Source organism: Rutidosis leptorrhynchoides, chromosome 8 (assembly GCF_046630445.1).
Source record: "Rutidosis leptorrhynchoides isolate AG116_Rl617_1_P2 chromosome 8, CSIRO_AGI_Rlap_v1, whole genome shotgun sequence".
NCBI lineage: Eukaryota > Viridiplantae > Streptophyta > Magnoliopsida > Asterales > Asteraceae > Rutidosis > Rutidosis leptorrhynchoides.
The window spans coordinates 62,534,179-62,549,433 of record NC_092340.1 but is presented as its reverse complement, the minus strand read 5'-3'; the positions used below and the strand labels follow the sequence as shown (position 1 = coordinate 62,549,433).

The 15,255-nt window shown below is 34.5% G+C and overlaps 1 protein-coding gene across 1 annotated transcript; it reads left to right on the top strand.

Annotated features, from left to right (window-relative positions):
- The first annotated feature begins 739 nt into the window (after positions 1-739).
- Positions 740-5,067, top strand: LOC139862929 (D-lactate dehydrogenase [cytochrome], mitochondrial-like). The gene is made up of 16 exons (XM_071851554.1): positions 740-1,005; positions 1,120-1,222; positions 1,776-1,876; positions 2,229-2,277; positions 2,391-2,483; positions 2,590-2,704; positions 2,803-2,863; positions 3,063-3,099; positions 3,187-3,345; positions 3,428-3,502; positions 3,657-3,765; positions 3,966-4,075; positions 4,214-4,276; positions 4,414-4,493; positions 4,598-4,772; positions 4,868-5,067. The coding sequence occupies exons 1-16, from the start codon at positions 740-742 to the stop codon at positions 4,985-4,987; spliced, it is 1,716 nt and encodes a 571-aa protein (XP_071707655.1). The 3' UTR covers positions 4,988-5,067.
- Positions 5,068-15,255: the final 10,188 nt, after the last annotated feature.

The following is a 15,255-nucleotide window of genomic DNA, read 5'->3' as shown; positions in this document are numbered from 1 at the left end:
ACTACTACGTAACCCACTCATTGCTCAAAAATAACCAGTTTTGCATATACTCTTCCCTTTAGCATATGTGAGTCTAATGTGTATCATCTCCTTCATTGGTGAAAGAGATGACCAACGTAACTCTAAAGATGATTTCATTTCATGTATCAGGTATTTTTCGAGTGTATACTATAGTGGGTCATCAACCACGACCCGAAAACGTACCTAGTGAGAAAGTATAAAGTATACTCAATGAAATTGTGATGTGGTCTGCCTCTTTCAGGTGAGGTAAGTAGTTCGACCCTCGTTGGCTACATATTAACCCACAATTTTATTCCTGTCATGTAGTATCCACACATAGCATCTTTCCCACATCGCGTTAGGGGTAAAAGAGAGGTAAAGGGGAGGGGATTTTACCGTTCATGTTCCGTATGAAATTGGTGCGAGTTTCTTCCGGCTGCAGGAAATGATTGCGTGAGTGATTAAATACCTGGATTATCCCCAACTAACTTATGTCAAAAAAAAAAATAGAGTATACTCAATTCTTCTGCTTTATTTTGTTTCTACACAATTCAATGAAGTCCATATTCCTAGTCAAAATCAAACTGTAATCATAAATTAGTCACAATCGTACTATGTTATATGATGGAGTATAAAATATATAAATTTTAATTTAATATAAAATAATACGGAGTATAAATATAATTCAGTCATAATCATAATGATCTTGATCACCAACTCCAAAGATTTGAAAAACACAATGGCATTCTCCAATTTGCTCTTTCGTTTCCGGTCTTCTTCAAAACCTATCAAACTGATTCAAAATTCCTTCATATATTCCAAACAAACAGCTCAATTTCAATCTCAATCAAGAATCCTTGAAAAAACCATTTCAACCAACACAAAAAACAATCAATCATGGATGTCTTATTTGCTTCCAATTGTTATTGTTGTTTCCGGTGGTTCACTTGCACTTCAATTACCAAAAAACCTATCTCAATGTGATGCCCCTGATCTTCAAGAAAGGTACTTGCTTTAATATTTTGAGTGATTTTGTGACATGGGATTTGTTTGTTTTGGTGTAATCGAAATGGGTTGTTAAAATCTTGATTTTTATTTATTTATTTTGGTGGGTTTCAGAGATGTGAGAATTGGGGGTAAAGATAGTACAGAGCATGTTGTGAAGGGGAGTTATAAACCAGTTCCACCTGAGCTCATCACTGAACTCAAGGCCATATGTCAAGTAATCTTTGCATGCTATTATTCATTAAACCTTATTTATAGTTTACTTCCTTTATTGTGAATTTGGATTATTGTAGTTCCTAGCTAAATTTAATGGTATCTAAAACAAGTTTGAATTTGGTTGTAAACCAACTCATTTTGTAAAAATGCAAAAATAAAAAATTATTCTAGTTTGCAGGATTGATGGATTTTTTGAACACATGTGGAAACACAATTCTAGTTTGCAGGATTGATGGATTTTTTGAACACATGTGGAAACACAAGTGCAAAAAGACCATAAAGTTTGGCCTTTTCGTCCAAAATGACTCATATCTGTGAATATAGTATTGTTCCTCTATCATTAGAAGAACAAGAATTGTGTTGTTTAAGCGATCACTAGCTCAATCTGAGTAATTCATATCATCTTTGAAGTTTGTATCAAGTATTTTGACCTTCAATTCTTTGGAACAAGAACAGAACACTTCGTTCTATAGTTTCATCGAGGTTCTTGAAAATTTTAAGAATACTAAATACAAAGCATGATGTGAGAAGCGGTGTTTATACTCGTTATACAGGATAATATGACGTTGGATTATGACGAAAGAGACTTTCACGGTAAACCACAATACAGTTTCCACAGAACAATTAATATCCCTGATGTTGTCGTGTTTCCGAGGTAAGAAAATATTTTATAGTTAACCACGCAGGCTTGCCTGAGTGGCCACCGAGTTGACCAATGAAGCACACCACCCGGTTTCAATTCCTGGCTATGCCAAATTGTTCAAAAAGGGAGTGTGACTAGAGGGTGCGCATAATGCGCAATTCACCCGGTACCAGGTCGCGCGCTCTGGGGGCTTGATTACCCGAGGTTTTACCTTCTATGGGGGAGCCAATTGTGCTCGTTCATAGGAGGATTTCCTCGCTTACCCAAAAAAAAATTTTTTTTATAGTTACCATTATTATTGTACAGATAGAGACTGGTAATAACCATTTCTTCTAATCCATCACATGTCAAATTCTAAATGTAGGTCTGAAGACGAGGTGTCTAAAATTGTTAGATCTTGTAACAAACATAAGGTCCAATCTCTTATGTTGATTTGCAAATGGTCACATGTCAAGTTAAAAGTAATTTGTATAAATTCAGGATTAGAAATTTTCTTAATTTCTACTTTTTAATGTTCCATTTTCAGGTGCCTATTGTACCTTATGGTGGAGCTACATCAGCTGAGGGTCACACTTTATCTCCTCATGGAGGTGTTTGCATTGACATGACCTTGATGAAAGTATGAAACACTCTTTCATGTTCAAAAATTATGATATCATAATGTTTTTTTAGAAGCCTATGTGGATTAATCATCCTTACCAAAAAAAATTGTATTCTTTTTATAGAATGTTAAAGCATTACATGTTAAGGACATGGATGTTGTTGTTGAGGCTGGGATTGGATGGATGGAACTTAATGAATACTTAGCACCATATGGTCTTTTCTTTCCTCTTGACCCCGGTTAGTTTCTTCTTCTACATTCCGGTCTCGTTTGACTTTTATATATTATTTATTTATTTATTTATTTATTTTTTGGTGTATACATGTCTATTGGGTAGGACCCGGAGCAACCATTGGAGGGATGTGCGGGACGCGATGTTCCGGTTCTTTAGCTGTTAGGTATACAATTTGGCTTGTTTAACCTTATTTAATCTAGTTAAGAGTAATGATATATACACCTAATTACATAGGTCTATAACTACACCTAATTTACTTATTGTTCGATACATTTTCTTGTGTTTAACAATGACATAATGATAGTTACACCAAGATGTATGTTCTTACAAATTTGAGTTGCATTTATGCTTTTAATACGTAGGTACGGAACCATGCGTGACAACGTCATTAATCTCAAGGTCCTTAGTTTTTCTTTCTAATCATTGTTATTTAATTAATGAAGTTACTTTTTGTATCATACTAAAAGTTGCTTTCTTAATTACTAGGTTGTTTTAGCAGATGGAGAGGTTGTTAAGACAGCATCACGTGCTCGAAAAAGTGCTGCTGGGTACGATCTTACTCGGCTGATGATTGGTAGCGAAGGCACGTTGGGCGTAATAACAGAAGTAACACTACGTCTGCAAAAAATTCCAGAACATTCCATTGTAACCTCATTTGATACAGTTATTACTTATAAGCATTTCTTATTTATTCAATCTTTCACTATTGACTCTGGTTTATGTGCAGGTTGCGATGTGCAATTTTCCTACCGTTAAAGATGCAGCTGATGTTGCAATAGCAACTATGTTGTCTGGCATACAAGTATTCTTTTTCCATTTTACTAGAACTTGTACATTTATTCTTTGTTACACAATCTTGTCCAACTCTGGATACAAATTATGCATTAAAACAATAATACAATTACAATTACAATAAAATAAAATAATAAGAAATCGAATGGATCTGTTTCTGGTAGGTGTCAAGAGTGGAACTATTAGATGATGTTCAAGTAAAGGGTATCAATCTTCTCCATAAAAGACAGTTTCCTGAAGTTCCAACGTTGATGTTCGAATTGATTGGCACAGGTAAAACAGTACAAATTTGTTTTTTGTCTTAATACGGTAATACCCCCCCCCCCCCCCCCCCCCCCCCCCCCCCCACACACACACACACACACACACACAAAATGCAACATAAGGAATAGTTGAGGGTTGCTGATACTGTATGCATATAAATATCTTTGCTTAAAAAAGCTAATGTTTAAGAGAATTCTGTTTTTTTATAGAAGCGTATACACGCGAACAGACACAAATAGTTCAAAAGATTGTATCTGAGCATCGTGGTTCGGATTTTGTTTTTACGGAAGACACCGAAGCTAAAAAGGAACTTTGGAAGGTTAGATGATACTAATCGCATCTGTTTAGCACTGTTATATACTTTAACTTAGTTTCTTTTCTATATACTTTAACTTAGTTTCTTTTCTGTTACCTAAATTTTACGAGTATTTATTTAAATGATCCCTTGCCTTTCTAGATTAGGAAAGAAGCTCATTTTGCCTGTTTGGCATTAGCACCTGGTTTCGAATCAATTATAACGGTAATTCTGTTACTCATCTAATCTTTTTTGACAGCATATTTGCAATAACAGTTAGCTGCAAGCCAAATCTCTTTTGAATTGGAAATGTATTAAGATTGACCAGAAAAGTCAACTTGAATATCCAAATTATTTTTCAGGATGTATGTGTTCCGTTATCACATCTTGCCGAACTAATCTCTAAATCTAAAGAAAAGTTAGATGCTTCATCACTGGTGTGGTATGTTCCATTGATATATATCTATCTATCTACTATCTATTCTTGAATGTAGTAGTTTGAAAAGGGTAGCAAAAAGTCAAAGTTTAACTTTAATATGTGAACAGCACGGTAATCGCGCATGCTGGCGATGGTAACTTTCACACGGTGCTTTTGTTTGATCCGGAAAACGAGGAACAACGAAAGGAAGCTGCAGGATTAAATGATTTCATGGTTCATGCTGCTTTATCTATGGATGGTACATGTACCGGAGAACATGGTGTAGGTACAGGGAAGCTAAAGGTAACCATAAACTTGCAAATATATGCATCAATATAAGCCATAATAAATGCCACACTCTTTAAATTGAATAACATTTTTATTTTTTATTTTTGCAGTATCTTGAAAAAGAATTGGGAACAGAGAATTTGAGAACAATGAAGAAGATAAAGGCTGCTTTGGACCCTAACGGCATTATGAATCCAGGAAAGCTTATTCCTCCTCATATATGCTTGTAAAAGTTGTATTGTCCTCTGTTTTATAATGTTATATTGCTATGTTGTTATACAAAGTAGCCTTGGGCACATGTACTCTATGATTACTGGAATGAAAAATGTTACTTTTTGTATTGACATGTCTAAAATGGATATCACTGCACTTATAATTTGATGGTTAAGACTAGAGTGTGCTAATTAACTACTGTATTTCAAATTGTCTAAGTGTGTGTTTGATAAAATAGAATAACTAAAATTTAATATTACCAACGAACTATTGGTTGAGTGGTAAAAAGCCTCAGTTGGTTCTGGACCAGTATCCTTGAAAAAAATATCCTTCACTCTGTGCGGGCCAAGCAGTTAACCTAAAGCATTCCGGGTACGCTTTGCGCGATGGATGCGAGGAGTTTCTTCCTAACAAGTGTGTGGGTGGCAAATGAGAAGATTCGATGCCACATTTGCTGTTCCAAAAAAAAAAAAAAAAAAAAAAACTTTAATATTTATTTATTTACATTTTTTTAAAGCATAACTAAGCTTTAATGGTTCAAAATTTAAATAACTAAAAGGTTCTGATTGAACTAGTTACGAATGATAATAAGATGTTTGATAATCAGTGATAATGGTTCCGTACTTCCGTATACAATTTAAGGAGTGCATCAAAGAAAAGTGATGTGTTGATTAAGAGATACTTTAAACTTTGAACGGTTCGCCAAATATTTTTGTTTCATTCAGCATCACGGTTACAAACAAACACGTTAAATATTGTACGATTCAACATTTAGTGCCGAATTAAACAGAACCTAAATATATATTACGAAGTACTTGGCTAAAAGTTCTAAAAGTTCAAAGCTTGAAGCCGTTAAAACTTTTCACCTAGATTATCAAACAGAACCTAACTATAGTACTAGGCTAAAAGTTCAAACCTTGAGGCCGTGTTAACAGTCTTGATAATCTTTGGAAGCCGTTTAAAAGTCTTCACCTAGATTATCCGTCTTCAATATTCTTCTGAAGCCGTTAAAAGTCTTCAACTAGATGATTTGTGAAAGGCGTTAAAAATCTTGACGTCGTTAGAGACTATCGGTGCAGTTTTTAGAAGATTATGACGATCAGTGTAATTTCATGAAAACTATAGCGACGAAAGATTATCTTCAAGATTTTCTGAAACATAAAGTCACTATCACATGTCTCTCCACCTTATCTATCCTTGACAATCAATGTTCAAATCATAAGACCTCAGCATCAATGGGCAACATAATCAAAATGATTATTCTCCCTCTCTCTCACTTTCTGTCACTAAACTAAACCTAATCATCAAATCAACAATTGAACCTCAAATTGAAGCTTGAATTAGCTTATCATCAATGAGGGACAATCAGTGTAATTTGCATGAATTAAGGAAAGTTAATGTAACTTCATATAAACCACAAACTATAATTTAATTTTTTCTAACAACGGCTCTAAGAGTAATCGTTAAGGTGCGCACGCACTTTAACAGAAGACATTAAAACTTTCGTTAGAAAAACTATATTATTATACAGGTTAATTAAACTTTTACTGATGACAATTCTTACGGATGTCGTTAAAATATATTACTTTGTTGTAGAAAGTATTTAATTAATGTTAACGTTTACATAGAGGTTATTAAACACTATAAATATTTTTTTAACTTTACCACACAGTTGTAGTAGAAAAATCTTTAAAATAAATAATAAATAATTCTGCTAATATATCAGCCATTGTTATTGTTAACTTAATTTAATCTAAGGGCTAAATATATAAATAAACAATACACTTCATAGAATGATCAAAATCAATACTGCCGCCTCAACTCGTTTTTAGGTCATCATCTTGTCATCTTCAAAGCAAACCTACTTGAGTTCCCTAACGTTTTCCCCCAAAATAAAATCGCAAAACTAAAAACATGATCACTAAGTATTGCTCTGATTGTACAAGTCTTACAGAGGTATTGCTCGATTGCTCAACCGAAATCGCCGTTTGTACCGAGTGCGGACTCATTATTGAGTCGAACTCAGTCGATGAAACCTACGAACGGCGTCCTTTCGATAACGAATCAGGCGATAATGGTGGCGATTTGTCAACGATCATTTCTAAACCGAAGGGTGGATCGAATCCTACTGATAGGTGAGACCTAGCCCTAATTCTATATTCTATTATGTTTATCTATATTAACGTTAATTTACGGTTTTATATCGATTAAGATTAATAATAATTTTGATGTCGATAATTAATTTATACGGAGCAATTGATAATTTGTTAGCTTGTAGGTGATGTTAGGTTTGTATAAAACCTTAAATTGGCTTGTTTAATTAGTTTCAACCAGTTAGGGTTTTATAAATTATAATCTAAATAAAATCTTTATAATTTTTGAGAAGCCAGTAGCTGTGGAAAATAAAATTATTTATACGCCACCTAAAAAGAGGGGAAGTAGACTGTAGTTTGGATATAGAAATTAAATACATTACATTGTAACATTAAACATAATATAATAATAGAATTGTAACAATTAGCTTATTCTGTAATACTAATAAGTATTTTTACACTTTTACAACGATACATATTTTTACTTAATCTGTAATACTAAAAAGTATTTTTTCCGTTATATGAAAAGCATTTAGATTCATTCTATTACGTGTCTCCTACAGTCCTCACAAGCTGGCACCGCCTCTGAGTTAATGGCTGCTCTGTTAAGTTGAACACTTATTAATAATTAGTCCCCTGTGCAACGCAAAGTTCATTATGCAAATGGTTCAAATTAAGTATAGAGACTAGCACAAATCCATGGCTGTAGAACTCGAATTTACTCCCCGAGTACTCAGTTTTTAGAGAGCTTTGACTGCTCCCCGAGTAATTGGTGTAATTGAAGTGATTTTGTTAAAATCTTGATTTTTATTTATTTATTTTGGTGGGTTTCAGAGGTGTGAGAATTGGAGGTAAAGATAGTACAGAGCATGTTGTGAAGGGGAGTTATAAACCAGTTCTACCTGAGCAGGATTGATGGATTTTTTGGTTGCAAACTTACTCATCATGTTGTAAAAAATCCAAAAAAAAACATTGTAGTTTGCAGGATTGATGGATTTTTTGAACACATTGTGGAAACACAAGTGAAAAAAATACAAAATACCATTAAGTTTGACATTTTCGTCCAAAATTACTCATATCTGCGAATATAGTATTGTTCCTCAATCATTGGAAGAACAAGAATTATGATTTTTAAGCAACCACTAGCTCAATCTGAGTAATTCATATTATCTTTGAGGTTTGTATAAAGTATTTTGACCTTCAATTATTTGGAACAAGAACAGAACACTTGGTTCTATAGTTAAGCTCGCTCGATTTTATATCTGTTTTGTTCTTCTCGTTTTCGAGCCACTCCCAGTTTCATCGAGTTTATTGACAAATTTTAGAATACTAAACACAAAGCATGATGTGAGAAGCGGTGTTTATACTCGTTTTACAGGATAATGTGACCCTAGATTATGACGAAAGAGACTTTCATGGGAAACCATAATACAGTTTCCACAGAGCAGTCAGTATCCCCGATGTTGTCGTGTTTCCGATGTTGTCGTGTTTCCACAACGGTCCCTCAAATTTACACTTTTTAAGGGGTAAAAAGTGTAAATATATAATTTAATTAAAATATAAGAAACTAACTCCACCCGAATTTATAACGGGCCCTATCTTCTCGCTGGGTGCGAGTTAAATTTTTCAGAGATAACCGTTCAACTCGAAAAAAATTTATGAACCCAACGGGACTAACTATACGCGAAACGGACACTTCTAAAAAAAACGCTAAACACAACGACATTTAGGGGTTTAATCTTCTATTGCTTCTTCTACGGATTCCTCCTCCACCGTCGTCGCTCCTGCTACCAACGACGCCCCACACCGTCTTCCTCCAACGACTCTTTCGATCTGCTGCTTCTGTTTATTCGTTTGTTATGGCCGACTTTAAATGTAAGGGTTTCAATAATTTCTTTCTTAAATCGATGAGGTAACAGTAACAATTTTTTTAACCTTCATTTAGGGGTTTAATCTTCTATTGCTTCTTTGTTACGGTTTTTCGTTATTTCAGAAACAAATTTGATCACATGAATGAAAGTACTGGATTTAGTAACTCTTTTTGTTGTTTATTGCTAGAATTCCGGCACTAAAAAATGCAGGTTTAAATATAAGGTAGCGAAATTGATTGTGAGGTTACCTTCTATAGTAATAAAATTCGTTTTACAACTTGCAAATCTTTTAATAATTTTGTGATTTCTTTTTAGTTTAAGACTTTAGCATTGTGATTTTTCCTTTAATTTATTGCACTGTGGCTTTTGTTTCGTTTTTAGTTTTGTGTAATCAATGATTTAACATGGGTGTCGTATGATATATGTATCTGTAGAGTTTAGTTATAAAAGTTATGCTCTTTAACAATCTGAATTTTTTGTACCTGTTGTACTATATTGTTTGTTTGTTCCAGTGCAGAATATAGAAGAGCTACATGTACCATAAATTACTCATAACTTATGTGATGTCTCTTGCATTGGTTCGTGTTACGATCATGATTAGGTTTTACTAAAACATACACACTGTTATTAATGTATTTTAAAATTGAATACAAAAATTTATGCTTCTATACTTACATGAACAGTTAATTGTATGCATTAGGCATGAATTTGCCTCAAGCTTTCGCTTAAAGATTAACAGGGTTCGTAGATGTGAACTTTAGTATCATATACTAATCATGAACATAGTTTTAAATGATTATCTAATTATTTAATTTTTCTGTGATGATTATAATTCGCCCTATTTTGAAGATTTGAACATACTTCATATGCAGATTATAAGGTGAGAGGCAGGTTGATTGAGTCTAAAAGCACTATACTCTGCGAAGGATGTTGTAATGATCTTTAGAACATTCCTTCTTTTGTTGTAGATGACTAATTTGGAGAACATCATATTGTATGTGTCTTGAAATCCTTCACTTTTAGGAGGCTGATAATTTTCAAGTGTATAGTGATTGTTGTCGGAGAAATACGGATTAGTGGGTAAAGAATCAACAACCGGATTGATACTATAATCGTGTGAACACTTTTTTAATAAAGTATTTCGACCCACTTAGTCACGGGTTACACGAAATCACTGTTAGGATAAGACTAGTATGAACAATCGTCTTGACCAAAAGATAATTGTTCCTTACAATTGTAGATTGCATAAATCTAAAAGTTTTGTGTTGAAAGTGTGTTAGACATGTTCAAAATCTGGAACATTATGTAAAGTGTCTAACCCTTCATATGGAAATGAATCCATATATTTATAATGACTCAAAAGGTGTCTTTAAAAAGTCACACCTTTTCAAATGAACCCACATAATGCTTGGAATGTCACACCCATGTATTTGTGCTTAAACAAGTCCAAATACATGAAAAAACCGTTCATAAATGTCCTGGAACAACCCCATAACATTTGGGGTTCAAATGTGCCTTTTGGGTTAAAAAAACACCTTTTCAGCGAACCAGTGTTAAGCCGTGCCGCGGGCCTGAGAGCCGCACCGCGGGCTAACAAAGAACCACACTTGAAAATACGCCAAAAACCTCGACCTGAAATTTATGCCTTAAGCCGCGCCGCGGGCTTCCTAGCCGCGCCGCGGGCTTCCTAGCCGCGCTGCGGCTTAACCTTGTCCATCAGCTCAAATTTCTTTCTTATGGTTTTTCGTGCGTATGGCCCTTTCAAGTCGCGTTTCGCATTCCTTAAGTTCCAAATGTTATTTCCAAGCTCACTAATATAACCTCAAACCATTTTACACTTTACGAATGTTTCCACACTCTCCAAATCCGTGTAGCGTTTCAATAGTTCGAGCACTTTCAACTTAGTAATCCAATCAACTAAAATGACGTTGGTTTTTGCTAAAATCACCAACAATTGTGATACAAGTGGCAAGTTTGAAAAACTACTAAGAAGGTTAGTATTATTCAAAGTTTTTTAAAAAGTTGACTAACCATTAATTAGTTATTTCGTTATAGTATCATTTATAGACCCTCTTACAAAAGCACATTTTGTAGTGGGAATAGAATAAAATCGAACAAAAACTTGAAACTTCCAATCAAAAGGCATCGCCTTCATAACAACCACTACCTCCACTACTAACGCCATCTCAACCACTAAGATGCTGATTCATATAACCTTTAGGTAATTGCTTCCAACTTTGTTACTATTTTATGTTTTACTTTAACATAAAATTTTGTTTTATTACTATGACTGTTTTACTTATTAGTTCGAAAAAATTATAATCCTTTGAATTCAGTTTCAAGTTCTTGATTATCGTGCAAATATCGAGTAAACAGAGGACCCGTCGATGTAGTTTCTCTAAGGAATGTTCCTAGAACTCATCTGCCTATGTTTCATGATTCTAATACATCTTCATCTTATTAACATGGGATCAATAGAGTAAGTTAGATTTTTATAAACTTTTAAACCCTGTTCAATTACAGATTTGTCATTATTTTTGTATGATTTAAAGTATTTTGTTTTCGTTCTTTAATTGTGGTTTTATTTAATTTTTTAGCAGTCAGCCATGATTATACATCTAACGTTAAGTCATATTTCTGCAAATAGTTCTGATTATCAAAGTGCACAATTAAATGTTTCAGTCATAACTATGTCTGAAAGTATTGTTGAACATTCTATCCATTTATTTGTTTTCAATTTGATCTACTTTCTTGCTTATTATCCGTTTTCTTTAATATGTCCATTTACGATTGTATACCTATTGGATTCTGCATTTTTAATAGTAGAGTAGTTGATATATACTATTATGATCAGGCAGTGCTATCAATCTAAGTATCTATTGCATAAATCTATTATAATGGACTTACAGCAAAACACTTATATTGTATGGTATTCATTTGTGAGTCGCAACACAATCTGTGTATTATAACATGATAGTGTACGCTTAATATTATCGATTGCATAAAAAACGTTAGAACGCAGCGAAGCGCATCGGTCCACTTACTAGTTATTATTAAACCGTAAATAAGCTGAAATTAGACTTGGCTGGCTGGCTAATGATGGATAGTATACTTGTTTTGTTTATATTTAGTATTTAATTTAATTAATAATTAATAAGGGAGGTAGCTGAAAAGTATACTAAAAATGTGATGGAGCGCTACTGCAAGAATCAAAGTGACTCAAGTGGAACTGCTTTGGCTACAACTTTTGGTTAACTTTCTAAATCCCATTCTTATTATCTTGAGACTAGAATTGGATTATATAGATGGTTTTCATAATTACTCTTTTGTTTTCAGATGACATGCACTGTCAGGATACCGGTGAATCAAGTCAGGTATTAAAGATTTAATCTAGTTTGATCAGTTTTTTTTAGCTTTCTATGGTAACTATAAACTCGTTTTTCAAATTTAGTTATAAAATAGCATGTAATTTAATGTTATTTGGTATTGTAGATGGATCTAGACGAGGTAAGTGAAACGGTAGTTGATGTTCCTGTTATTTGAATCAACTGTTGTATTAGTGACTGGTTTGTTTAATAGTTACAACCACTTACACGACATGACTTGATTAACATAAATAAATAAAGGTTAAACCTCTCTTTTTGAAACTCACATTCTTTAACAAATTAGCCGAAAAATTATTGCAGTAATTAGTGTTAGTACGTAGCAAGAAGGGGGAGAAAGCAGGGGAAACTCACATACTTTGCAGCTTAAACAACTATTCATAACTTTGTTATAGATAAAGGCTCAAACCAGTTTAATAATATCTTATCATGAGTGGGCGGTCTATAATGCTCTTCAAATCCATTAAGGTTTGATGTTCAATTACCAAATACACAAAACTTAGTGATAAAAGCAGATTTTTAACACATTTAAACTTCAATAACTTAAAAAATTTAAAGATGCAGGGAGTAGAGCGATGAGCGAGTTTATTGATGGTGTAGAGATGAGGATAGCATAGGCATCCGAAGACGCGAAGAGTGGTGTGGTTAGGTTTTTGATGGTAGAGGCGAGAGTACGGTATGTCGTTGTTGATGGCGGAAGAAGGGAGAATATTAAGAAGATGAGCGGCCATGTGGAGGGCTTCAACCCAGTAAGTGGGCCGAAGATGAACCTGAAAGAGAAGAGTACGAATTACGTTGTTGATGGTGCGAAGCATGCGTTCGGACTTTCTATTTTGTTGAGAGGTGTGAGGGCACGAGAAGCGGAAGTGAATGCCGTTAGATTGATGAAGCTTGTGGAAAGCGGTATTATCGAATTCGCCACGGTTATCACATTGGAAGGTTTTTATTTCTTGATTAAATTAAGTTTTAACAAAGGTGCGTATTTGAATAAATGTATTAAGTGCATCAGATTTATTGCGTAGCGGAAAGCCCCATACATAATGCGAAAAGTGATCAAGGAAAATAATGTAATATTTTAAACCACTAAGACTAGCAACAGGAGATGTCCATAGATCAGAGTGAATAATATCAAAAGCAGCATTAACCTTAATACTAGAAACAGAAAAAGGAAGGCGCAGATGTTTGCCAAGCTGACATGCATTACAAAGAAGAGGTAACGTGGTTTTATTACAAATAATGTCTTTATTAGCTACTAACCTGCGAAAAACATCATGCCATGGGTGCTCAAGACGCTGATGCCAAGTAACCAGACTAGTGAGAAGAGCATTTTGAGTAGAGTGCGAGACGGATGGCGTAACAGGGTAGAGATCTCCGGTGCTATCACATCGAAGGAGACGACGAGTCAGATAATCTTTTACCGAAAAACCAAGCGGATCAAAGTAAATAGAAACCATATTATCACGAGTAAATTGACGAACATAAATGAGATTTTTAACGATGTTAGGGGTCACAAGAGCATTATTTAAGTGTAGGGGTCGATGTTCATTAGGTAACAAGCTATGACCGGTATTGACAACGAGAATGGTATTCCCGTTACCAACGGCGACTGATGGATATTTGCAATTCTTAAAAATAGTACTAAGATTATGCACAGATGAAGTAAGATGAGATGAGGCACCTGTATTCATGATCCAACTTGAGTCTCTAGAGTTTTGAGAAGACTGAGTATTGAATGGTGCGGAATGTTAGATTGAGATATCACGTATGCTTGATTTTGAGATGCATGTTGCGGCCCACAGTTTCTGAAATTATTGGACTGTGAAATCTATCGTGGCCCAAAGTGATTGTTACTAGAATGAGAGGCTTGATAAAAGGCTCTTTGGGCTGGTTTATTATATTGGGCCAATCGATGTCGTTGCGCTTGAATAATCTGTAGCAGTTGTGTTTTTTTTGGGTAAGCGAGGAAACCCTCCTATAAACGAGCACATTGGCTCCCTCATAGAAGGTAAAACCTCGGGTAATCAAGCCCCCCGAGCGCGAGACCTGGTACCGGGTGAATTGTGCATTATGCGCACCCTCTAGTCACACTCCCTTTTTGAACAATTTGGCATAGCCAGGAATTAAACCTGGGTGGTGTGCTTCATTGGTCAACTCGTGTTTGTGATAGGGTAATTGATTGTTGAATATTGTGGTTCGACATAACTAATAAATAAGAATAAGATGGTGCATTGGTGCGTATAATATAATATAATGAAAAGGAGAAAAGGAAAACGAAATTATGGTGATTTTTTGAGGATTTCAAATAACTGATTAAATTATTTGAGTGGTTGTGAATGATAGATGCTCTACACGTGATGATTTCCCTATGTTGCTTTTGTGAAGACTAGACGGCCACTCTGATAACCATGTTAAGTTTAGATGTAGCACAGAGAAAGACAAAGATAGTGGATATGTTATTGCTTGAGAATTCCAGTACATCATGACACAATAATATATAGGCTAAACCATCCCTAATTATCTCCTATAATTATGATCACAATAATGACTATAATTATGACTCGATTGACCAGTCAATAGACAATCTTTCTAACAAAGGCAAGTGCTAATAATTATGGCTAACAAAATAAACACGGAACTGATATTGTTTACCAAATTTCTTATAAAAATGAATGAACAGCTCAAAGTTGCATACGTATGATGATGTGGTGGTGAGAGTTGCTGGAAAACTTAATATGGACGACCCGTCAAAAATCAGGCTTACTCCTCACAACTTCTATTCTCAACAACCCAAACCTGACCCGATTAAGTATTGGGTCACAAAACATTTGCTAGACATGTAGGATTAATGTGCAAGGTACAACATAAAACTATATGGCAAAATTTATTTGAGCCTTTGAGGTCACACACATATACACTTAGACGTCAAATGAAATATATA